The sequence below is a fragment of the Hippocampus zosterae genome, chromosome 2, assembly GCF_025434085.1.
Source record: "Hippocampus zosterae strain Florida chromosome 2, ASM2543408v3, whole genome shotgun sequence".
Classification (NCBI taxonomy): Eukaryota; Metazoa; Chordata; class Actinopteri; order Syngnathiformes; family Syngnathidae; genus Hippocampus; species Hippocampus zosterae.
In genome coordinates, this window is record NC_067452.1 from 29,872,895 (window position 1) to 29,896,578 (window position 23,684).

General features: G+C 42.2%; 1 protein-coding gene and 3 long non-coding RNA genes across 7 annotated transcripts in view; 2 read left to right on the forward strand and 2 right to left on the reverse strand.

Moving 5' to 3' along the window:
• Positions 1–8,753, reverse strand: part of LOC127596749 (uncharacterized) — a 32,636-nt gene extending 23,883 nt beyond the window's left edge. For all 3 annotated transcript variants that reach the window (XR_007961532.1, XR_007961531.1, XR_007961533.1), the window contains exons 1-3: positions 8,425–8,753; positions 5,658–7,336; positions 4,161–4,292 (exon numbers count right to left, since the gene is read on the reverse strand). This is a non-coding gene — a long non-coding RNA (uncharacterized LOC127596749). The remainder of the gene's footprint in view (positions 1–4,160; positions 4,293–5,657; positions 7,337–8,424) is intronic.
• The window catches only part of plagl2 (pleiomorphic adenoma gene-like 2), a 39,043-nt gene extending 24,841 nt beyond the window's left edge, over positions 1–14,202 (forward strand). For both annotated transcript variants that reach the window (XM_052059477.1, XM_052059478.1), the window contains exons 2-4: positions 10,026–10,152; positions 11,048–11,498; positions 12,656–14,202. In XM_052059477.1, the coding sequence (XP_051915437.1) occupies positions 11,188–11,498; positions 12,656–14,120 (1,776 nt within the window). In that variant the 5' untranslated portion in view covers positions 10,026–10,152; positions 11,048–11,187 and the 3' untranslated portion in view covers positions 14,121–14,202. The remainder of the gene's footprint in view (positions 1–10,025; positions 10,153–11,047; positions 11,499–12,655) is intronic.
• The window catches only part of LOC127596759 (uncharacterized), a 202,889-nt gene that overhangs the window by 12,425 nt on the left and 166,780 nt on the right, over positions 1–23,684 (forward strand). The gene's annotated exons all lie outside the window — the stretch shown is intronic.
• The window catches only part of LOC127596760 (uncharacterized), a 51,644-nt gene continuing 48,442 nt past the window's right edge, over positions 20,483–23,684 (reverse strand). The window contains exons 2-3 of the long non-coding RNA XR_007961550.1: positions 21,398–21,528; positions 20,483–21,071 (exon numbers count right to left, since the gene is read on the reverse strand). This is a non-coding gene — a long non-coding RNA (uncharacterized LOC127596760). The remainder of the gene's footprint in view (positions 21,072–21,397; positions 21,529–23,684) is intronic.

Sequence of the window (23,684 nt, forward strand, 5' to 3'; positions counted from 1 at the left end):
CGTGACGCCCGCTGGCACAGTGCCCACATCTCCGGCTGCTGCCGCGCTCCATGTCATGACCGGGACTCCCTGTCAGGGCTATCCCCAGAATTCCCGCACACATGCACACACGCGTGCATAGACAGACACATAAAGACACAAAAACGAACCTTACTTCCCATGTGTCTATATTTTGCTCATATGATGTGCCTCGTGCACATGGTTCGTTCTTACTTTAAAAAAAATATAGATATACTGTATATCATGTCATATAAACATATAACTAATTATGTATAACAAAGGGGCAAAAATATTGTGGTGCATTTGTCCCCTTGCCATATTTTTTGGTTTGCTTACTTTATAACTTTATAACTAATGTGACGTAGAGTGGATGTAAAAAAAAAAACCAACAACACTGCCTTGCTCAAATGCCAAGCAAAACCTAAAACCAATGTCTGATATATTTGTCTGAGGCCGTTTTTTAATTTTAATTTTAATTTAATTTAATTTATTTAATCTTTTCTTTCCTTGCTGAACTTTCACAAGAAAAAGCTGAAATTCATTTTGATGTTTTTGGAACAGATGTGCACTGTTGACGCCGTGGGTTAAATCCATTTGAAGTTGAGTAAATTCTTATCGTTAGAAACAATATAAGTTGAAGGTCATTTTGGGTCACATCAGCGGGCTGACGTCAGGAAGCGCGAGGCGGGCTTGTGGCGGAAGTGTCCCACTGTGACAGTTTGCCACACCCCCTTCTCGGTCAGACCACAGCGTGGTGGACTAGCTTAAGCCAGAACGGTTTTAGTAGCCACATCTCATGGCGAACGGTAGGAAGGCTATTCAGAGTTTGGCAAGGAACAACCGCACACTCTTCCTCTTGGCTGCCATCCCTCCATGTGCAGTGCGCCATCCGGGGTCAGAGGATGTAAGTGGGAGAGGAAGTGAAACCTGGCTGAGGAGGGGGCTACATTGTTGGCTAGAATACAGAGACCTCTGTGCACTGCTGACTTCCTACTTTTAACAACACGACTCACTGCATTCAACAATCACCAAAATAGTAACGTTGCCCTCGAGTTTATAATTAGCGACGGTCTTTTTAAAATTTAATGTCATGATTATGTACACATTGTCCTTTAATAATGAATCAACGTCATATTTATGAAAGAAAATCTGAATGGTTCACCTTTCAATGCATTGACGCTGTTTGAGAGACAGAGCCACTTCTGTCTCGGAAATCAAAATGAGAATTAAGCAGGATTTCCTGCAAAAAGGAAAATCAAAAAAAAATTGAGCATATTGATATGATTTTGGCCACACAGTTTGCACGTCCACCTCACAGCGCGGAGGTCGTGGGTTCGAATCTGACCCCGGCCTTCCTGTGTGGAATTTTGCATGTTCTCCGTTTTCTCCGGGTACTCCGGTTTCCTCCCACATTCCAAAAACATGCATGGCAGGTTCATGGAACATTCTAAATGTGTGAGTGGGAGCGCGAATGGTTATTCATCCCTGCGAGTGGCTGGCAACCGGTTCAGCGTGTCCCCCCGCCTACTGCTCGAAGACGGCTGGAATAGGCTCCATCACGTCCCCGTGAAGATGAGAATTTGAATTAGAAATTGGATAAGTGGATGGATGACATCATTTTCAAGTAACAGTGGAATGGTTAAGTTTTGAAACATGTGTTCCCGTTGGAAATAACGGAACTAGTTCCTACCGACTGCTGTCAGGCTGCTGAATAAAAAAATAATAATTAAATGATGTGAAAAACAATTGTAAATAGCACTGCGACCTTATCCATATTTGTATTTATATTGCACTTAATTGAACAGTGGGTTTTTTCTTCTTTCTACCCACAATCTTGCTGCTGTAGACTGTAAATTTGGGACAAATAAAGGATATCTTAATCTTTATCTTTTAGAGGGCAAAAGTGTTCTTTTGGGATAATTGAGCAAAATTGCAGTTCCCCTGTGGATAAAAGGGCAAAATATATTGCAAATATGCATTTGTATTCTTGTGTTGTTATGTGTGTGGGGTGCAATGTGCAGTTGTAAAAAGAAAGCCTTCCTGTAGGTCAAAGGATCACTGCCAATGGCGGATCTCCTTCCCCCTCCGAGGTGGCTGCTCCTTTTCAATGGGTTCACCAAAGCTTGACCTCTCGCCTGTCACACTAGACTTATTTGAGTGCTGCAAAGACCCTTGACTCCACCGCTGCGCACAACTCCTGTTTTCCCTCCATTTTATGCGTTTCTAAGTTTCCCCCATTTCCACTGTTGTTTGCATGCTTCGGCTCCAAACTAAGCCCTTTTAGTCCGTGTGCTGACTATATATTTTGAATTTAATCCAAACCCAATAAGGCAAAAATTGCAAACCAATATTTGTGTAGCTGCAAAAAAATGTCCCGAAACATCTAATATGTATGCCAAACCTGCAGGTGGCAATGTCCTCTCGTAAAGAAACGCTATCCAATGTACACAGTTGTACCAACAGCTGAAGCTGTCTTCGAAATACTCTTTTTTTTTTGTATATCAATGGGTTGAAAATGTGACTCTGTTGTATACATTTGGTTTGTAGTAAATGGACAATTTGATGAGAAAATAATAATGTGTCCCTATTATGTGAATGGCCGCTACTTTCTGGTTCATGGACACCGATGAATCACTTTTGATACTGATGCGGGGCAGGATTCCACAATCCCGGGATGACTGGACCGAGGGCAAACTACATGGGAGTTGGTTTGAGTGTAGAAAAGGAGGAGGGGCTGTGTGTGTGTGTGTGTGTTTACATCTGAGATCAAATTTGCGACAGTGACAACTGCCCTGTTGTGAAAAATTTCTTGCTGCGAACATGATTTCGTTGTAGAGGAATTTCACTGTAGTTCAATAGCTGTAAAGAAGTCAGTCCCATCACCAGGTATGCTAACTGTGTCGCTCCTTTTTTGGCTCAGTCTCTGCTGGTTTTGGGAGCTGGCTGTGCTGGATACAGTGCTTCTCGGTCCCACAGACCGCAATGATATTGTCCCACATTGCTTTTCTTTCACTACACTGTGCGTCTGTTTACTTTTATTTTTTATTTTTTTTACACTGTGTGTCTACTTGTGCCTGCACGGGCACTAGTATATTCGCGATGCCACCAAAAGTTAACATCAGCAAACACGGCGAAATGGGCGGAGAAGCAAAAATGTTCCCCTCGAATGCACCGCCCGGCAAGCAACCATGCCTGACCGTGCAAACCGCATTGGCTATATGCGGAAACGCACTGCTAGAAACGCTCAGCTCGTGTTGGGTCTGACCGCGGGCATAAAAATATATGGTGAGCAAATGGTGCACTGCCAAGTTTATTTGCTTTTCTGTACATTAATAAGCAAGTACTTACTGGCTCAGAGGGCAACTAATAATGTTCCTAATTAACAAACGGGACCATACTATTTATGATTCTGGGGTGGGGGTTTGGAGGTGATCCATTGAGAAAATATAATGATTTGAACAAAGAATGAAAGATGTGAGTTTTCAACAGGACTTCCATGTGGATTTGAGCGTGAAAGGGGGCAGATTTGTTTCATACAGAATACGAGAATGGGTTTTCCTGTATTCAGTTATATCTCACCAAAGTGTGGCTGTTCAATGAAAAGCTTCTCTGCAAGTTTTTCGCCTATTTTTCTCATTCAATCTCCAAGTTGAAAGTGTCTTTATAATTCGTGATGGTGATTTCTGTTAAGAAAACAGGACCAAAATGCTGCTTTGCTGCCTAAGGTAAAAAAACGTGGCTCATCAACATTGTTAAACTTTAAAAGTGAAACATTTCTGAATGTAAGTAAAAGGATGGTGAATTTGACATCTGAATTTAATGTGAAAACAGTTATCAGTGTTGTCCAGTGAACCCCTGTATCTCCAAATTTTGTGAATTTGTGAACTACTAAAAATGGACTCATCAAAATATAATTTTAAAGTTATGATCCCACACACGCTATTTAAATCATTGCTAATTGCAAATGTGCCTGATCAAAAGATGACATGCGTTACTGATGCTTTTGCCGGCTAGTTATTAGCGGCTAATCTGCTAATGCCTACTCGGGCAAGCTGCGCTAACTCTGCCGGCATTTTCATGCTTTCCACTTCAACACTTTGGTGCCACTTGTTCAAATAATTCAAAAGGTTTATTGTATTGCTTTGTTTTTGTTGACCTACTAGCATGACGGCTTCCTCCTCCGCGTTGCTCTGGACATACAGCCGCAAAAACGATGGGAAGAACTTCTCTTGTCAAACTAGCTCCATCTTCCAAAGATTATGCCAAGTTTTTCCTTTGGGGTGCTGATCACTCTGCAAGAAAAAACCCCCCACTGATTTAGACTGCCAGATAATAAAAAGAAGTGTAGTAGTAGATGAAGAAATAGAAGAAATTACTGTAACCTGAACAATGAAAGAATCGCTTTTTCAAAAACAATGAAACAAATGAAGTAGTAACACAGTTCAACCAAAGTCAATTTCCTGAGAATGTTAATTGTTGTAAAAAATGCCCTTTAAACACGTGATGTACTTTGTATAAACATTTATTGTTACTAAATAAACGCACGCAAATTGGAACTTTTTTGTAACTGATTGGACAGCGACGTTAATGTCGAATCGAATGACTGTGTTTAATTGCATGTTTGTGTAGCACGTTCACCTCCTCAGAGAACGACAAAGCCCCCACCCCCTGCGCTCTGCGACTCCACCACCACCAACCACCCCCCCACCCCCCTTTGCCTGACTACCCCCTCCTCATAAGAGCGGCTGTTGTCACCTAAACTCCACATGGTGAACTCAGCCTCTATATTTAGGCTGTTCGTAAAGTTCGGTCGAGCAGCGTCTCTCGCCTCACTGTGACGCCATTCTTGGTCCACGCCGCTTTGCCCGCACCAACCCGGCCTCGTCCGCTACGTTTGTCGACGTCGCCGACATTACAAAGCCTCCGACAAACATTTCGTTCCTCTTCTCACATGCATATGGATGGGGCCGGCATCGGTGGGGTTAACAGCAGTCACTCAGCATGCGGGAGCTGTGGCGGGCGGGCAGGCGGTGCAGTGCAGAGGATGACCTCTGACCCTGCTGGAAAGGAATGTGGAAGCTCTTTCATCCAGGACAGAAACCAAAGACACCCAGGCGGAAAGTGGCGGTTCAATGCTGCTTTCAGCCTTCCTGATTAGGGGAAGTGAGCGGCGCTTCCAGCAAACGTACGTACGTGGGCATCGAAGCCATTTTGGAAGCAAAGTTCCTGCTCCGGCTTTTATGATTTGTGCAGTGAGGCTTGTGCGATTGGACGGTGAGAACGGTCGCAGTTGTATTGTTTGTGCTGAAGCTCTTCAACTGCCTGTGCTTCCACACTCCTCTTACTTCAATGCCAACACAATGTCAAGATGCCAACAATTCTAAAAGTCAAGCAAAAATAAAGTCTACTTCAACCAAGATTACTTGGTGTTAGAATTTCAGCAGTGTCATTAGTTTAGTGCAGGGATGGGCAACTTCAACAGCGGAAGGGGGCACAGTTTTTCATCAGCCCTAATTAGGGGCCACATAGGAAGGTACACTTCGAAACCCGATGCATGACAAAATGTCATATTCACCACTCAAAGATGTTAATATACTACCATATTTTTGTACATGCATGTCAATCACATGCTCAAATTGATAAGTTGCCTCACTCACCTGTGTGAATGGAGTACAGTGTAGGGCAGTCAAGTTGTTCCCCGATGGGTGTCCTTGGTAAGGAGAGTCCACCACAACAGCCGCTCTTCCAATTAATTGACCATGTGCGTTTGTCACACTATTCAGCGTTGAATCCATCTCTGTTTTTGGAGGACACAAATCGATTAACTCCTTTTGCACTCCCAACCAACACTCAGTGATGTGGAAAAACAAAATCATTGTTGTCTGTGTATTTTTGAGACCGCGTTACGGTGGCCATGACACTATCCTCTTCTTCTCTGATGCGTTTCACAGCACCTGGTGAGTGATGTCTGCCATTCTGTGGTTAACATTGGTCTTCTTTCCATGGCTCGGCAACAGCAAACCCCCAAACACAACTTTTACCCAGATCTGCCATTTTAAACCAACTAATTATCTTAAGGTGGCCCAACGATCGAGTGGTTAGCGCGTTGACCTCACAGTACAGAAGTCGTAGGTTCGATCGCGGCTCTGGCCTCCCTGTGTGGAGTTTGCATGTTCTCCCAAGCATGTGTGGGTTTTCTCCGGGTCCTCCGGTTTCCTCCCACATTCCAAAAAAATGCATGGCAGGCTGATTGAACACTCTAAATTGTCCCTCGGTGAGAGTGTGAGCGCGAATGCGCTTGCAGAAGGCAAGGAAAATACAAACGGAAATTGCTCGTCTCAAAAGGACAGAAGAAATAAATCATGCCAAATACCAAACCGAGAATAACATAACAAACTATTTACAAGAAAATGGATAGCAATTAACAAGGAATGAGAAAAGCTGAGCAAAGCCTGGAACGTCTCGAAAGTTGTACATGAATAATAGCTTGAGCAAGGCGAATTATCCGACAGTCGGTTGTCGGCTTGGAAGTCCTGAAATAGTTGTTGAGCATGATGCGTAACAGGTGAGCAGCTGGATAGACCGGAACACCTCGATCACCTGCTGGAGCCAAACAGTAACTAAATCATGACAAACAGATACTTTGGTACCTCCTTGTGTCAAGTTTTGCCTTTTTTTTCCTGTGAATGGCACATGGAACTTACAGGCCATGACAATACTGTCAATATCTATGAAGGTGTACTATCTGAAGATGATCTACATTTGGATTGTTGTGTTGGAGAGTATTGTTTATTATATGAGGAAATAAGTGGCGGCCTGTAATTCAGTATCGAATAGGGATGTGCGTGTATGCTGTTCATCACCTTGAATCTATGAGGTGAAAACCTTCATTGCAAATTCAGGAGATAAATGCCGTTACCCGAATACAATTTTCTTTTCTTTTTTTGATGACAGCCTAATGTTATCATTACAGATTGCGGCCAACGGAAGTCTTACTTGGGGTGTGGGTGGAGTGTACGTATATACGTGTGTGTGTGTGTGTGTGTGTGTGTGTGTGTGTGTGTGTGTGTGTGTGTGTGTGTGTGTGTGTGTGTGTGTGTGTGTGTGTGTGTGTGATGCTACACAAGCCTATGGCTAAATACGTTGCACGTTGCTGTTGTGCGGCGGTACGACACGGCATGGTTCAATCCAGGAATGTGCGACGTGGGTAGGCTGCAACAATGGAGCCGGGCTCCCTGAGGGTGGTCAATGGGATGGGTGTCACCCCCGCTGCACCCACCCTGCTGGGTGATGATCACTGCACAATGCTACAGCTGTCAGGTCCTCTTATCCACCACTGTAAACACACACACACACACACACACATACACAGGAGAGCACACACGTGACCTTCACTATATGACATAACATTTGAAATTCACAAAATTGCTTCACAGTCTTTTTTTTTTAATATCGCACTGGAGTTAGTGTGTAAGTGTGTGTGCGTATGTGTGTGTTATGTACAATGGAGCCTAGAGATAAGAGGTTAATATATTGCCTCTAGACTGACTGTGAGTAAATAATATATTATATAGACCATATTTTCCGCACTATACAACACTTTGGAGTATTAGGTGCACCTTCAATGAATGTCCTATTTTAAAACCGTTTTTATATATAGGGCGCGCTGCATTTATAAGGCGCATAGAATAGAAGTTACAATAGTGGCTGCGGTTGCCTTATGCATCCACTAGATGGAGCTACGCTAAAGGAATGCAATACAATACGAACTTAATATTCAATCAGGAAAACGTTGTTTTCTAAGTATAATTTGACATCTGAATCAAGAAATAATATTTTTTGCCTTTTTTGGTAATTATTTTGTAATTAATGCGTAACTAATATTTCTATTTTATATTATATATTTTAAAGAGCTTCTCTATACATGTATATAAACAATTACAGAAAAAAACCTCTCTCTCTCTCTCTCTCTCACACACACACACATTTGTTTTACATTTTTTTTAACCAGCATATATAAATAATACACCATTTACAGGTATGTGTGTTATGTGTAATGTACCATAACAGTCAAAATGGGAGTGGTGACCCTCTCAAAGAAGTTATTTCATGAGGTCCTCATGGAGCTTTAAAGACGCATTTTCTTGTGTGTATTCGTACACTTGTATGTGCACACGCGTGCATGTTTTGTGCTGTGCACGCCAAAACACGATGCCTGCAGAGACACGAAGACGTGTTTGTGTACACGTAAACAACATCCGAAGCATCTGTCAAAACACTTGCAGCAAATTCCATCATATTATCTGTCATTCTCAACTCGGTGACCTCTTACACAGATAAAGCATGCGAGTGTGTAAGTGTGCCAGTTAGTGTGTGTTTTGCTCAACACGTGTTTACACGGTTTAGTATACGCTCTGGACTCACGTGGTACCTGGCACTGCCGTTGTTGTGTCCGTTCAACCTTGGACTTAACTGCCGTGTTAGTCGGTGGCAAAGGGCGCAGAGGTCAGCCGAGCTGCATAAAGGAATGTGTAATGGCCGAGGAGTGATGGGGTTAAGGATGGACTGCTCAACTTTGAGGCGGGTTGTTGTTTTCGTTGACCTCAAAGTGTGCATCCGTTTTGGTGTTGAATTTCGGGTTGTCGTTGTCAACCTTTGGGCCATGTGTGTGCTTCCCTAAGCGTCCTCGCCCCCTTTCATGATAAGTACATACCTGTACATTTACACACACGCAAATGTACACACACACACACACACACAGACGCACACACGTATGTAATGGAGTGCCATGGCCATAAAAACACTCTAGGTAATCTTGTGACACTTGTCATTCAGCGCCCTCTAGTGAGCGGGATGTAGCTTAGGCTGGAAATTACTTGCAGTTTTTAAACCAGAGGGTCACAGTCCAAGTTCCACTGTAGATTAAGTCAAATGACAATTTGTCATTGGAGAAATGCAAGACTGGATCTTGACTCGAGCAGAATTGTCATCAAAAATAATACAACTAAAAAGCAAGACCATCTAACAGATATATTTGTTATCCAAACTTGATCAAGTTTTGATGATTTTATTGCAGCATGAATTGTTTCATTGAAGAACAAAAATAAATAAATAAATGTGGAGTTAAATACTACTCAACCCCAACAAAACAATGAAAAAAAGCACTTTCCTTTCCAAAAATCCCAACAAATTTCATATGAACTTGTTTGATGAAAAGAGCCCCTCTCCAAAGAAATCTACAGAGTCTTTTATTCTTCTATTATCTGTGCATATGATCGAAGAATTCCATGTGTTTTGTTTGCTTACTTGCATGGAATCTGGTTGTTTTAATCAGATTCAAGAAAATAATTACACTGGTCAACACCAGTTGTAATCAGAGACTTTATGTGCCCCTCAACGTAATTTTAACACTGATTATAAAAATGCATTACATCAGGTATTTGAGATATTTCCTTTTGCTCTTGTTATTGTTGTTTTGAAGTTTAACCTTTACAAGCGTGCACAATGTGCATTTAGCCATGTGATGTAATTTACAGCTATTGCATTTCAGGGGGAAAAAATATAGATTATTTACTATATTACACATCATATTATTGTTATTGTAGTATTTTGTTATTATGATGAAATGGTTTTTTCAACATTTTTCCCAACTCTACCTAAATACCCTAAAAGCCAACCTTCAGTTTGATCAAATCTTGGTTTATTAATTTCCATGGAAAATTTCCAAATTTGATTTTTTTTTCTCTTTACTTTTTTTTTTTCTTACTGTCGAGATGCTCTTGACCGAGCACGGACCCGCCAACCTGCACTGCATCACACTGAGAACTTTTTTTAATGGCAGGCTACATGCAACAGTTGCTCTGGTTTAAAGTAATATATCGCAGCAACGCAAAACAAGTTCATTTGTATTGCACAAAGAGAAACCAAGTCATCAAGACGATAATCGTAATAAAATCATCTAAAATATCTATCGAGCCACGTTGACAACTTTGTCATGTTCGACTTTCTGTTTGTTTTCCTCCCAGAGTCAAGATGCAGAAGAGTATTTGGCACTCGCCGCCAAGCATGGCTCTTGGAACTGGGTGAGGAGGAGACGTGAGAGGAGGAAAAGTGCAACACATGTCAAGGAAATAAAGACAGACAGCAGGATTAGTAAGTAGGACACTTTGTATTAGACCAAATACAGTGGTACCTCTATTTACGAACGTCTCTCCATACAAAATGTTCAAGTTCCAAAACGCCTCAACGGGAAAATATTGCCTCTCATTACGAAACAAATGTCAAGATACGAAAGGTGAAAATACAGTTTGGCCCACTACTCGCAGCTCCGGGTTTCCTGAACGCAACATACTCATAGCTGCTCTGCCATTGGCTGTTACCCAGCATCATCCTGGCAGCCCATTGGCTAAGAGGGACTTCTCGCGCATGTCTCTGTGTGTGTAGGTAGATCGTTAGGTGTCGATGCAGCGTCCTTGTCATTCACCCAGGAGGTGTTTTGATGGTTTTATGTAAATGCGAATCACCCAGAAAAAGTGTTCATCAGTCAGGCAATCAATCGCTCACTATGCTGATATTTGCCTTGGACATTATCGAAGGATTGTTAAAAGCCAACAAAAACAAACGTCCTTGGATCAGTCTTTTGCAAAATGCCAGGCCAAAGCCACTTGTGAGAGAGAATATGGATGGACGAAAGAGGGCAAAAAACGAGAACTCGGTTCAAAGTTAAATGACCATTTTTATTCTTTACTCTATTCTTTGTTTTTTACATCATGCACAACACTCATTTTTTCTGCAACGATCTAATTGAAACATGTATTTGTTACATATTTTGATGTATTTTTATGCCTTAGAAAACATTTTTGTCTTAATTTTTGGGGGGGGGGCTTGGAACGAATTAGGGCATTTACATGGAAAATGCGTCTCTACTTACAAACTTGTCAAGTAAAATTTCTTCCAGAACCAATTAATTTCGTAAGAAGAGGTACCACTGGGCACCTCGACAGTGGTCCGAATGCAGACTAACATCCGTCCTTGTGTTTCACTGCAGATTCTCGCTCATCTCCATGTTTCACTCAAGCTTCTACTGAGCCGCCACTTTGCCACCCAAACCACCAACTTTCGACATTGAGCCCGCGAGGCAGGGGAACCCCGAGTGGACTTTCATGGCAGCGGCTCTCTAGGGCTGCCATGGCAGCTGCTGCCGCCGATGCCTCACACCGTATTACCGCACTGACGCCGGAGGAAGAGGGACGACGGACTGCCGTCAAGTTGTTTGGGAGCGCCGGCTCGCTGCCACGCACAGAGAAAGAGAGGGGGAAAGAGAGAGAAGACGAGGAAGAAGAGGCGGGAAGAGGGAACGAGTGTTTGGTGTGCGGGGCTCTGTTCGCCTCTCAGGAGAAGCTTCGGCTGCACGCCGTGAGTCACACGGGAGAGAAACCTTTCCACTGCTCACAGCCGCACTGCCCCAAGGCCTTCAGCTCCAAATACAAACTCTTCAGGTACTCAGAGCGTTTATCACATGCTTGATAGGTCACTGTCATAATATACACACAGAATAGCAGAAGTGAGTGGTCAAATGACAGACGGCAACTTAAGATTCCTGACAAATCATACCGTTTTTGTTTACAAATCTGAATTTTCAGCGTGCCTTTTGCTTTTGAAAGAAAAACATTTTTTTCGAGTGCAACTGGGCCATCGCGTTGCCGTGGCCAACCCAGAGTGCGTCACGGCTAAAGGTGTTTTCCTGTTCACATTAAGGAGAACAGCGACCCAATCGAAGGGAAGCTTTTTTTACATAATAAATGTTCATGACTAAAATGACTGTCTTACATGCTGGGGGAGTAAAGCCCAACAAAAAAAAGCTTGAAAAATGGCATCATGGGCATTTCCAACCCAAATTATCTTGCAAAGCAAAATGGAGATGAAACTTTTTTTAAAAATTGAGGCCGCTGTCTGTCTGTTGGCAGTTGTCACTCGGTGAGCAGACTGCGCAAGTATTTTTTCATCGGGTAACTAAAAAAGCCATCGAACCGCTCCCATTAAGGCTTTGAATTCATGAATTTCACTGGTACCAAAAACTCCCTTTGCTATGTTATATTTATTCCTTACTTGGGCTGTATAGAGCATGTTCATTCTCTTCTCTTAGTTTCATTTTTGAAAAATGGTAATGATATGCGGTGTTGCCATCGTTTCCTTGAAAAAAAAACAAACTTTGGTATACAGCCATATCTCGGTTTTCGACCATAATCCGTTCCAGAAGGCTGTTCGAAAACCGAAACCACGCTCCTTTAAAAAAAAAATAAAAAAAAATATATATATATATATATATATATATTTTTTTTTTTTAAATTTATTGAACACGTCTGTTCACCATGGAGCGCTACACGAGGAGGCGTCACTTCCTCATCTACCCAAGGAAGCATCTCTTTCTCGTGTAAGGAAGGCGAGAGGAGTCAAGTGGCGCATTCAAGTGCGCTCAGTTTGGTCAAGAAGCGATTTTCAGTCGTCATCGGAGGCATTAAAAAAACTCGAAAACCGATTTGGTCGAGTAGAGAGATATTTGAAAACAGAGGTTTGACTGTACTGACGTCATACACGAATGCGGTTGGTGCAATCAATCTCCTCTGACCCGCTCATCAAATCTGGTCCCCCGCAGGCATATGGCCACACATTCTCCACAGAAGACCCACCAGTGTTCGTTCTGTGAGAAAATGTTCCACCGGAAGGACCACCTGAAGAACCACCTGCAGACCCATGACCCCAACAAGGAGGCCTTCAAGTGCGAGGAGTGCGGCAAGCCCTACAACACCAAACTGGGCTACAAGCGCCACGTGGCCATGCACTCAGCCACAGCGGGAGACCTCACCTGTAAAGTTTGCATGCAGAGGTACGAGAGCACGCCCGTCCTCCTGGAGCACCTCAAGAGCCACTCGGGGAAATCATCCGGCGGGGCCAAGGAGAAGAAACACCCGTGCGACCACTGCGATCGCCGTTTCTACACGCGGAAGGACGTGCGGCGGCACATGGTGGTGCACACTGGCCGAAAGGACTTCCTGTGCCAGTACTGCGCCCAGCGCTTCGGCAGGAAGGACCACCTGACGCGTCACGTGAAGAAGAGCCACTCGCAGGAGCTGCTGAAGATCAAGACCGAGCCCCCGGATATGCTGGGCCTCCTGGCCTCCGGCTCGCCTCCTTGCGCCGTGAAGGAGGAGCTCAGCCCCATGATGTGCAGCGTGGCTCCGAATAAGGACCCCATGATGGGCAAGCCTTTCCCAAGCGGGGCCCCCTTCCCCATGGGCGTGTACAACCCCCACCACCTGCAGGCCATGTCCAACTCCGGAGTGACCCACCCCCACCCGCCCCTGATGTCCGCGCCCCTATCCGTGGGCATGGGCTGCCACATGGAGTCCACTGGATCCCTGCACCCCCACTCCCATCACCACCACCACCATCACCACCACCACCATCACCACCATTCCCCACCGGCGCCCCCGCCCCACCACCAGCCCTCGGTCCCCCAGCAGCAGCACCATTCCCAGCAAGCCCCCAAATACCAGCTGGGATCTACCTCATACCTGCTGGACAAACCCTTGAAGGTGGAGATGGAGAGCTTCCTCATGGATCTGCAGAGTGGCTTGCCGGGCCCGCTTCCCTCCGCGGAGCCTCACGCTGCTGTTTCGCCCCCCAAGGATGGACTGGAGCCTCCTGCCGGCCTAGCAGAAGAACTGTGCGGAGATCCCCTGCTGTCCAAGAGCCCCGCGGTGATCGCCGAGTCTCTCTCTGCTGCTAACATGGACTTCTCCCACTTGCTGGGCTTCCTTCCGCTCAACCTCCCTGCCTACAGCGCCCCCATGAGCACGGGAGGACTGGTGATGGGTTATACTTCGTCTGCCACCTCCTCGTCTTCCTCCTCCTCCTCCTCTTCATCTCTGCACGCTGCCGAGCCTCACGCCGCAGCAGTTGCCGCCATGGCGCCTCTTACCTCTTTGCAACCACAACCTCAGGAGCATCAGAGCTCCGGCGGGGGTCTGGGACTTGGACCTCTGCACCCTCTTCCACCAGTATTCAGCTCCAGCCTTAGTACCACCACACTGCCTCGCTTCCACCAGGCTTTTCAGTGAGCGTTTTCAAAGCTAGATTAAAACATACAGTGAGTAGATTTTGAATTTAAAAAAAAAAAAGAAGAAAAAAAAAGCGAGAAAACTTAGATGCCTTAAATGAAAGCACACACAAGATTGGAATTTATCCCTAAAAGTATACAAAAGGCCCTTTTGGAAAAATGGGGTGAAAAAGAAAAGGAAGCTGCTTTTATTTGGGATTTTATTTTCCTTTTTCCTCTTGTTTTAATGATGTATTAACGCTTTTTTTTTCCCATTGCCATTTATGTCCCCTTATATTTGCATCCCCATTTAGTAGCGTAGCAGGCAGAGTCACGGTACTGCTTTCTTTCTCAAGCGATAGGACACATATATCAAAGTTTAGTGACGATCTTTATTGTTGTGACCCAGAAAAAAAATATATATCGTTTGAAATGGATATTTTTGTTTGACTTAATTTTTCTTTTCCCTGAACCACAGTAGAACGTCTCATCTTGAGAGGGAAAAGAAGAGCTCCGGAATTCACAATTTACCTCAAACGTTCTCCCATTTGATCGCACAAATGGGATCCTTCTGGGGGAGTGCTCTTTTCGCAATCTGTAAATTTGGCGGATGGCCCCTTCTTATTGCTTGGCGTCCGTTACAGTCACGTTTGAATGGAAAACGGAAAAAGCATCTGGCATTTTAAAGGGGAAAAAAAGAAAGAAATGTGAAAAATGTTGGTGGAAACACGATGCAGATTTAAAAAAAAAAAATCATCAAGTGAAGCACTTTTTTATTTTTCCCGAAGGCACTTCCATCTTTAGGAATCGGCTTTGTTTCATCTCTCATGATCGTACTTTTGAGGTCGCAACGCCCAGAATCGACCTTCCTTCCAACAGTTATGCTAAAAAGTATTCTTGTGGAGGATTCTTCACTAGCCCATAAAAAAAAGAGCCTGTACTTGCGAGAATTTAGTCGGGATTTGCAAGGAGCGTCAAAAACAGATATTTCGCCTTGTAAAAGCTTTGGCATTTTTCTTTTCAACTCTGAATGTTATCAAAATATATGCCATAACCCCCCTCATGCAAATTCCAAAATATAACACTTGTTATTGGCAAACAATCCTTTTTTTGCGCAGCGGCATGTCTCGTCTGTCGCAGTGGACGACAGGCTACTTGTTTTTTGTCTGGAGTACATCACTGCGATCCATTTCCAAAATTAAAAAAATCCTGCTTTCTGACTAAATTCTCGGATGTCACGGCGCATAAAATCGGCCGCTTTAGGTTGGGCCGTCTCTTTCGAAAAGATGTCATGAGGATCCCTGACATATGTGAATGCTTAAAACAAAACAAAAAAAAAAAAGAGTTACAGATGCAGATGAGGAAAAATGTGTTCAAGAATGTTATTGCAGTGTACGAAAGATCTCAAAAATGATTAGCGTAAACACTTTTATCTCAGTAACTGCGTATTTTATTTAGTTTAACAAAGTGATAATGTTTCTTATTGGTTGTCCGGCAGGTTTACATTTGTGTTGATCTTGCCTCTCGTTCTCTCTCTCTCGTTCTCTCTCTGAAACAATGGATGAAGTATTAGCTTCTTTTTTTCCCTTAAGCTTTCTCTCATATCCAGTCATTATCTTCACATGTACTTGAGTTAGGAGAGCGGAATCAGAACTGTGGATGCTACGATATTTATAGCAGGCTCACTAAGGCATCACTTAGGATTTGATCTAGCTAGAAAGTGTCAATAAGAATGCTGACATGGACGAACCGACTACGCGCGATCAGAGGTCATTGTTCCGGATATTTTCAATCCTGTTCACCGCCAGCCTATAGGAAACTGAGCCCAAAGTTAACCCTACGCCACAAAAGGTCACATATAGTGGATATAGAAAATGTGGTTTTAGGCCATGAGAACTCACACACAAAAAAAAATCAAACGAAACTAAGGAAAAATACAATTCACTTTAGTTTAGTAGAGAGGGAAAAAAAAAAGGTTTGTTTTAGTACCTTTTGCTTTAATGGGGTCGTTCAGCATGAGACATCTTAACTAGGCAATTTTTGCTCGCTCTTGTGTCAAAATTGATTTCTGTTTGGACCCGCTCGTAAGTGCTTCCACCTTGACTTATAAGGCTGCTGCTAAATGGGAAGAAAAACAGCCTTGAAGCCTCATGATGCTGCACTGTGGGCATACGCTTCCACTGCTTTTGTTTTAGACCAAACGCCATGTCTGCGCCTCGAGAGCCCCTATTTCAGTCTGTTTTTGATGTCTCCCTCTTCCAACACGCCTGAGTCAAACAATCGGGTCCTCATTTAGTTTGGCCAAGGCACTTTTTTTTTTAGTTCAAAAAAATCGCACGTCACACCAACAAACAAAATGGCCACAAAAAGAGAATACATATGTCAATCAGATACAAGAAGATCATTTATTTGTTCTTTGTGTCACTACAAGTTGCTGGCATAGATAACCGGGCAAAGATGCATTTTGCAAAAATATGTTTCTTACCAGTTAAGTGAAGTTTTATTCGTTTCCGCACACCGTTAGAGCTCTCGCGGCACACTGGTTGGGAATCACTGATCTAAAACAGGCTTGATAGGGCCTCTTGAGGACTGGATTTGCGCACCTTTGATTTAGAAAAAAGCATCCTTTTTTGCAATAGAGTCACACTTTATTTAACAAATAACCCATTTTCCCACATGCTTGGAGAGACATAACTTGGAAAAAATGTCGGAAGAAATTTTGTTTCTTTGGGGGGGGGGGGTCTTGCATCAAACAATCGAGAGTTTTCATCATGACAACAAGCCAAAACTTACGTCCAAATCAAAACAAGCGAGCGGCGAAGATGTAGCATGCTGCAAGGCTCCCGTCAACCCGTCATTAAAGCAAAAGGAGGCCCCATAATGTCAACGTTTTAGGGTATTGATCAACTCACAATTCCTTTATCCACTATATGAACTCTCATTTAAAGTTATGGCCAACCTCATGCAATGAGTTATGAGAAGGCCACGCCCAGTTCAGGCTGTTGAGCTCTTGATGAATAACAAACATACACAAAAAAAAACATAGCACATAAAAAGTCAAATACTTCATGCTGCTCGTATCTACGGTTGCAGACAACTGTAGACCACTAGATTATTATTTTTTTGGGTTTATTTGTTTGTTTGTTTTGTTGTTGCAAAATGAACAGAAGGATGCACAACCAACCCGAACTGACTGACATCAGCTCCTCAAACCTCTGCCCCCCCCCCGCCCCCCCCCCACAACCCATCCTCCCTCTCTCTAGCTCTCTCAAACTCTCTCTCTCTCTCGGCTGCTTAGTAGAGTAAAAAAGAAAAAGGAGTCTAAAACAATGGCGGGGTATTGCTTTTTTTTGGTTGTTTATTTGTTTTGTCTGTTTGTTGATATTATTGTTGTCTGTTTGTACAAAGGACCTCGAGAGAAAAAAAAACACAACACATCCACCTCATTTTTATTTTTTTTTTACCAAAACCTGGGGAGAAGAAACTACACTTTTGCACAATCGCTTGTCATGAGATGCTACGTGCTGTCCGACATTTTTACCGGAGGAAATGAAAGCACCAGGCTGCTCAACACAGAATAATTGTCCAACAGTTGTCACTAGTTCATCCTTTCATGATTTCATCGTTCGACTTCGGAATTTGATTTGAAGTGGGTTGTTTTTTTTTTGTTTGTTTTTTTTTTTTACCCCCTACATTGTACTTATTGTCAAACTGGCTCTTGTAAATGAGTCATGACGTGATTTATTAATCCTAAATGAATTAGCTGACGGCACCTTTTTGAGTATTTAAGACAATATGTCTTAAGGAACAAAACAAAAACAAAACAATAAAGCAAGATTCTAAATTGAGCTGTGTGATGATTCAAATAAAAAGGTTGTTTCTAAGAAAAAAACCCTTGGCTTAAGCCAAATGTTGTAGCAATCAAATTAAACATATTCTAGTTTTGTAACAAATATTCCTAAAGATTAAAAAAAACTCAAAACACCTTCTATAGATTAAAAAAAGAAATGAAAAGCTTTTGGCATGTATTAAGTTTGTCCTCCCTGGGTTTCTGTGAGCTAATCTGAGTTCTAGCACTTTCAACCTTTTTTTTTTTAAATAAGAGTATTTTTTTTCCTTTTAAAGTTTCAGCTTATATGTTCATATGTTTTTTAAATTTTGTATTGAACCTGTATATGTATGTGTCATTAGCTTAACGTGTAGACTTTTATCAGCATTTGTGTATTTCTCTTCTGGGAGAAAAAAAAACAAAAAAGAAAAGAGTAACAGTATTTTTGATAGACTTTTCACTAATAACCTTGAATACATGGAACCCCCTTTTTTTTCCTACAAACTCGCTCCCTGACGATAAGCCTTCGATCATTAATGTACTCGATCTAATTCTCCATGCAAGTGCTACAAGAACACAACAGCATACTGTTTACGCCGAAGGGCTCAAAAATACAATTGAGAAAAAAAAGGAGGCAAAAAACAAAAAAAAAAGCACTACAAGCTCATTTATTCTTATGCCACGTATTCGAGTCGTGCTGTATTGACAAAAATGCCCTTTAACTCACAATTCGTCTGTCAGCACTTACAAACGTACAAAGGGGAGTGGAACCTATTCACTCAAAATGGGACCCCCGTGAAAAAACTGTTTGATTAAAGATTCAGTGGAGTCAACTTAAACCCTTTGGCGGAAGAAGGTACTTTGTCAGAAATTAAGGAACCATTTTGGCTCATCTCATTTGGAGGTGTGGCTCTACTGACACTGCCCGCTCATTAGGACACGATTGTGAACGCTAGTACAATAGAAATGTATTATTGCCACTTAAAAAGGACTTTGAGACCCTCCCCAGAATGATAAGCATCGAAAAGAGATGGGAATGATGATGACATCACAATTACGTGAGGCACTCCTCAACTTAATAGTCAATGAAGGTACACGTTCCACTGAATGGAATCGCTCCAAGTACTTGTTTTGGGGACGGTCCTAATAAGCGTCTCACTGACGGGGACATTCTGACATGGCTCTTTGCGTTTCAGCGATGCTGTTGTATTCTTCGACTTCACGTTTGGCTCTTTGACCTCAAGCTACACCTGCTAGGGATGCACTTATCCTCACACTTCCTTTTAACTAGCAGGTGTATGCAAAAAAATGTTGTTGCTGGTTTTTTTTTTCACACTTTCTGTCCCATCTCTTTGCTTCCGATTAAGAAACTGGGTACTGTCTGATAGACAACATCCAAATGTAGTTTTCTATATTTTGAGTTCAATGTTAAAGTTGTGCATTCCAGCCTTTGGTCTTTTGTTTGTTTGTTGGCATAGATCATTTTATTTGTATAACTTGCTATGACAGCCACCTCTGGAAGAAAAAAAAAGGTGAAAACAGGTGTATTTGCTTACAGGATGTCATACAGCTACACAAATGACTATTTCAATGATGTGCTTGGGAGAAAGGAAGTAATATCAACAAGCAATAAATCTTGCTTTTTTTTCTTTTTTGTGTGGAACATAGCTCACATGCAATCAGTTGCTGCAATGTAAAAGTGACAGAGTTGTATATTGGTTGATCCAAAGACATGATGATCACAACAACAAAACTATTGACTTATTGTACAGTACATTGTATGACTTTTGAGTTGTAATGTGTTACGTTGACATGATTAAAAATACAAACCAGGGCATTCATACCTTCTTTGCACCCTTTTTTTCGTTTGGATTCTTTTTTTTTTTTTAGGACTTGCGCCGAGGTCGTAACTTGACGCGCCACATGGCCCATTTCACAAAATCCATATGGACAACTCATGTGAAACGAAAAGCACAGATCGCCAAATGATTGCACACAGAGACCCATCTACTAGTAGAAAAATAAAAAGCCCATACATGTGCCCTTTAATCAAAATTCAAGGACATTTGTCACTTGTTTTAGTTTCATCAACAATAAATTTGAAGCCCCAAAACATAATCGGCAAGTTTTCAAGTGTTATCCAGACGTCTGAGTTGAAATAAAACTGCCCTCGGTTATGCTTGCAGAGGGTGATTGCATAGAGTGGACAGGAGAGGTTGGATGAGGTGTCTAAACTGGCAAATGCAACGTCTTGGCTGGGGAGTTCAACTCATTATTGATTTAATCCACTTCTGCAAGCTCGTGTCATCGCACATCATTTGTGTCGCCATTTTCTTTTCATTTCCACCATTGAATGGTCCCTCCCCTCTCCGACTGCAACTAGGATTAAAATTGGCCCGTTGAGGGTATTGTTATATGTTCTCCAGAACATTGCCAAACAATCATCACTGACACCACCCCTCATTTAAATAATATAATTAAAGAGCACTTTTGTCTGGTGCTATGTTTATTAGTTTATCTTCTCCAAGGGAGCAACAACAGAATGCAAAGCAGGGGGTCATCAACCCTTTTCAAATGAGGAGCTACTTCTTGGACACAAACTAATGCAGTTTGATACGCACTTGTGAAATAACAAATTTTATCAAACGACATTTGATTATATATTATTGACACAGCTCGGAAGGAACTGAATGGTGATCGGATCCCACAAACGTAGACACAAATATAATCCTTACGAAAAATATTTATTTAATAACAAAAACACAAAAACGTAGCGACAATGTAGAAACAGAAATCGTTGGTTAACGAGAATCAGGAAAAAACACACTTAAAGAAAGAACACTTGCAGAGGCAGGGAAATTGTTCATTCGAGGATATAAACAAAATGGCTAGAGTGCAATTGCACGAAACAAAAACAGAGCAAGATCAAACAACAAAAAATATGAATACCAGACGAGAGACTACAGAGCAAAAAACGTCAATGACTAGTTCGAGACGTCTAGAAAATAACATTTGAGCCAGAGCAGCAAACAAGGTCAATAGTCCGACAGACAAGGGATCTTGGCAGTCCTTCTCTACTTTGCTAACTTGATGACCAAATTGGCAGCAGGTGTGCACACTGAAGGGAAGGCCCTCTTCTGCCACCTGCTGGAGACACACAAGAACAGGATTATGACAATTAATGATAACATGGATCATGTTTATTATAATGCACACTAATAATCAAAAATAACTTAAGACTGGAAACGGGTAAGGATCAACAGAAAAATAATCTGGGGCAGAAACAGTGACGTGCCATAGGAGGATGCATCAGAAACAACCTAGAATTAAGGGGATATACAGGGAACAATCTGGAGACTAGCCAAAGAGATTATGGGTCAAAAATCTATTTCCCTGAACACTCGAGAGCAATTATGAAAGCACTGGAAAAGATGTTTCAGGGAAAGAAAGAGAATAGAAGGCGGTCTTACGGAACGGAAGGCTTGATAAATGGCAGACAAGGTGAATTGCAGGTAGCTTGAGGGCGGCAAGTGCTTGCTGCTGGATGCATCTTTTATCGCTTCCTTCTTTCATGACTCGTGGGAGTAGGCGGCCCCAAAGGCTACAGAAAAGCACCCACATGAAATCAGGAATAACTCAAAGTAGTTTATTTGGGAATTTTGGGGGAATTGAAGACATGTCAAGCAAGCACGCGGAGGCAGATAAGATGAGCGATTATGGGAAGAGCACGACTATGTCACATGACACACATTGATACAATCATCCATCCATTCAAGCCAGCCAATCGCAGGCTTTGCGTTTGATATTTATATTGTTTATCATTTTTTAATAAGTGTTGCTCCTACATGGTGTTGACGCTTTAGGAGTTAAGTGTAATTTGTGTCTGCACATGAGTTGTTTCATGTGTCCAGTAAATGTAAACAAAGTCGCATTGCCTCACTTGATATATGAATTTAAATGGCCGCTTAAAAAAACAACAACAAAAATCAGATGAAAGCATCGAATCATAAGTGGAATCCGGACCGCTGTTGTAAATTCAACCTGAATAAAATCCTCAACAAAATTACAAAACAAAGAGGTTTCATTTCTACTTAATGATTGTTCAGAGTACATGCTCGTCGCTGTTCCCATTCAATACTGCCTATCCCAGCTGACTTTGAGCAAAAGGTGTACAAGGTGGACTGATTGCCACTCAGTCCAAGGGTTTGAATATTCACACCATCACTAAGTGTAGAAAAAAAAATCAGTGACTTCATTAGCATTTTGATGGACGCAATCGGGCAGCACGTTATAGCAGAAACATAAACATAAAGCACCCATGACATTTGTGTAATTACATGGCCACTATCAATTAAACATGAGCCTGAGCACAAGCTCGTAAAGACAGTAACTCTCATCATGCCAGAAAAAAGGGCTGACAAATTTAAGCGATGAGCTAAGACTTGAGACACAAAGCTCATTAACACACACAATGGAAGGTGTGTGACGGACGGTGGAGCGTCTCAACGGAGAGCTTCCACGAAACACTCCAGATGCAATCGGTGACATCCATCAACAGTGTAGGAGTCATTATGTTGCGCAGCAGTTTAACCTCAAGGATCAACAATGACACTCCGGATGCCAGATGAACACACGCAGCTAGCTCGCTATTGGGCAACTGCAGATTGATATTTGAATACTTGGTAGATCCAAAACACGGTGCAAACATTAAAATTAAAATAAATAAATAAAAACAAAAACATTTAAGTGTTTGTGGCCACACCTGCTCTATGTACGGATCTTGCTTCCATAAGGAGAAGCAAGCAGCACCGGTGAAAGAGACACAATTCCACCAGTGGGTCAGAGGTGACAATGGCCACCCGCTAAGATGCACACACCCCTCAATTTAAGGCTCGGATCTCTGAAAATAAATTATCGTAGGCCATTATGTGATTGTTAGTGGTGTTTTTGTGTGTGTGTGTGTGTGTGTGTGTGTGTGTGTGTGTGTGTGTGCGTGTGTCTGTGTGTGTGCGTGTGTGCCATTGTGTAATGTGGCAAAGCACGTCTGTAAAATATGTATGCATTTGGTAATAACGAGCGCAAAGGACACTGCCATAGTTAGCACATTCTAAAACTCAACGCAGGCCAATAAAAAAAAATCCAATTTTGGTTAATATGTCAGGGAACTGTCCTAGATGAGAAAGTTTATATGACTTCAGTCTACCGTCTACCCTGGTCCAAATGCCACACTGAGCTGTCAAAAGTTTGCAATGGTGATGGTGACGAATCAGACAAACCAACTGGAGAGGGTTGAATATTTGCTGAATTGGCAGTTTGGGATTTTATAGTGTACTGTCTGGCAGTATAATTTTTTTTTTCTGACAGATGAAGGCTCTGTAAGTAAATATTGTGTGAGAAAATTACTATACAGTACTACATTTTTTTTCGAGATAAAATTCTCTCACCGTGTTTTTCAAACATATTATTCAGGCTATGAAACAATAAAAGAACATGCCTGTGGCTAGTGGTAAAAACAGATTGTTATTTGTTGGCCTGGTTGTTGCTGTCGAGTGGTGATTCAGCTGTTGCATTGGGCCTCTTATTTTATTCTGCAGTCCAGTCGGTCTCTGAAATGAAATGATTAGTCAACACAGCCTCCTTTTTTAAGCCGAAAAGAGACATAAAATCGAACAACGCTTTAATACCATTAAAAAATGAACACACAAACTAATTTTGTGTGTATGTCTGCGCAGTTACTTCAGCTTCTTACTTTTTGAA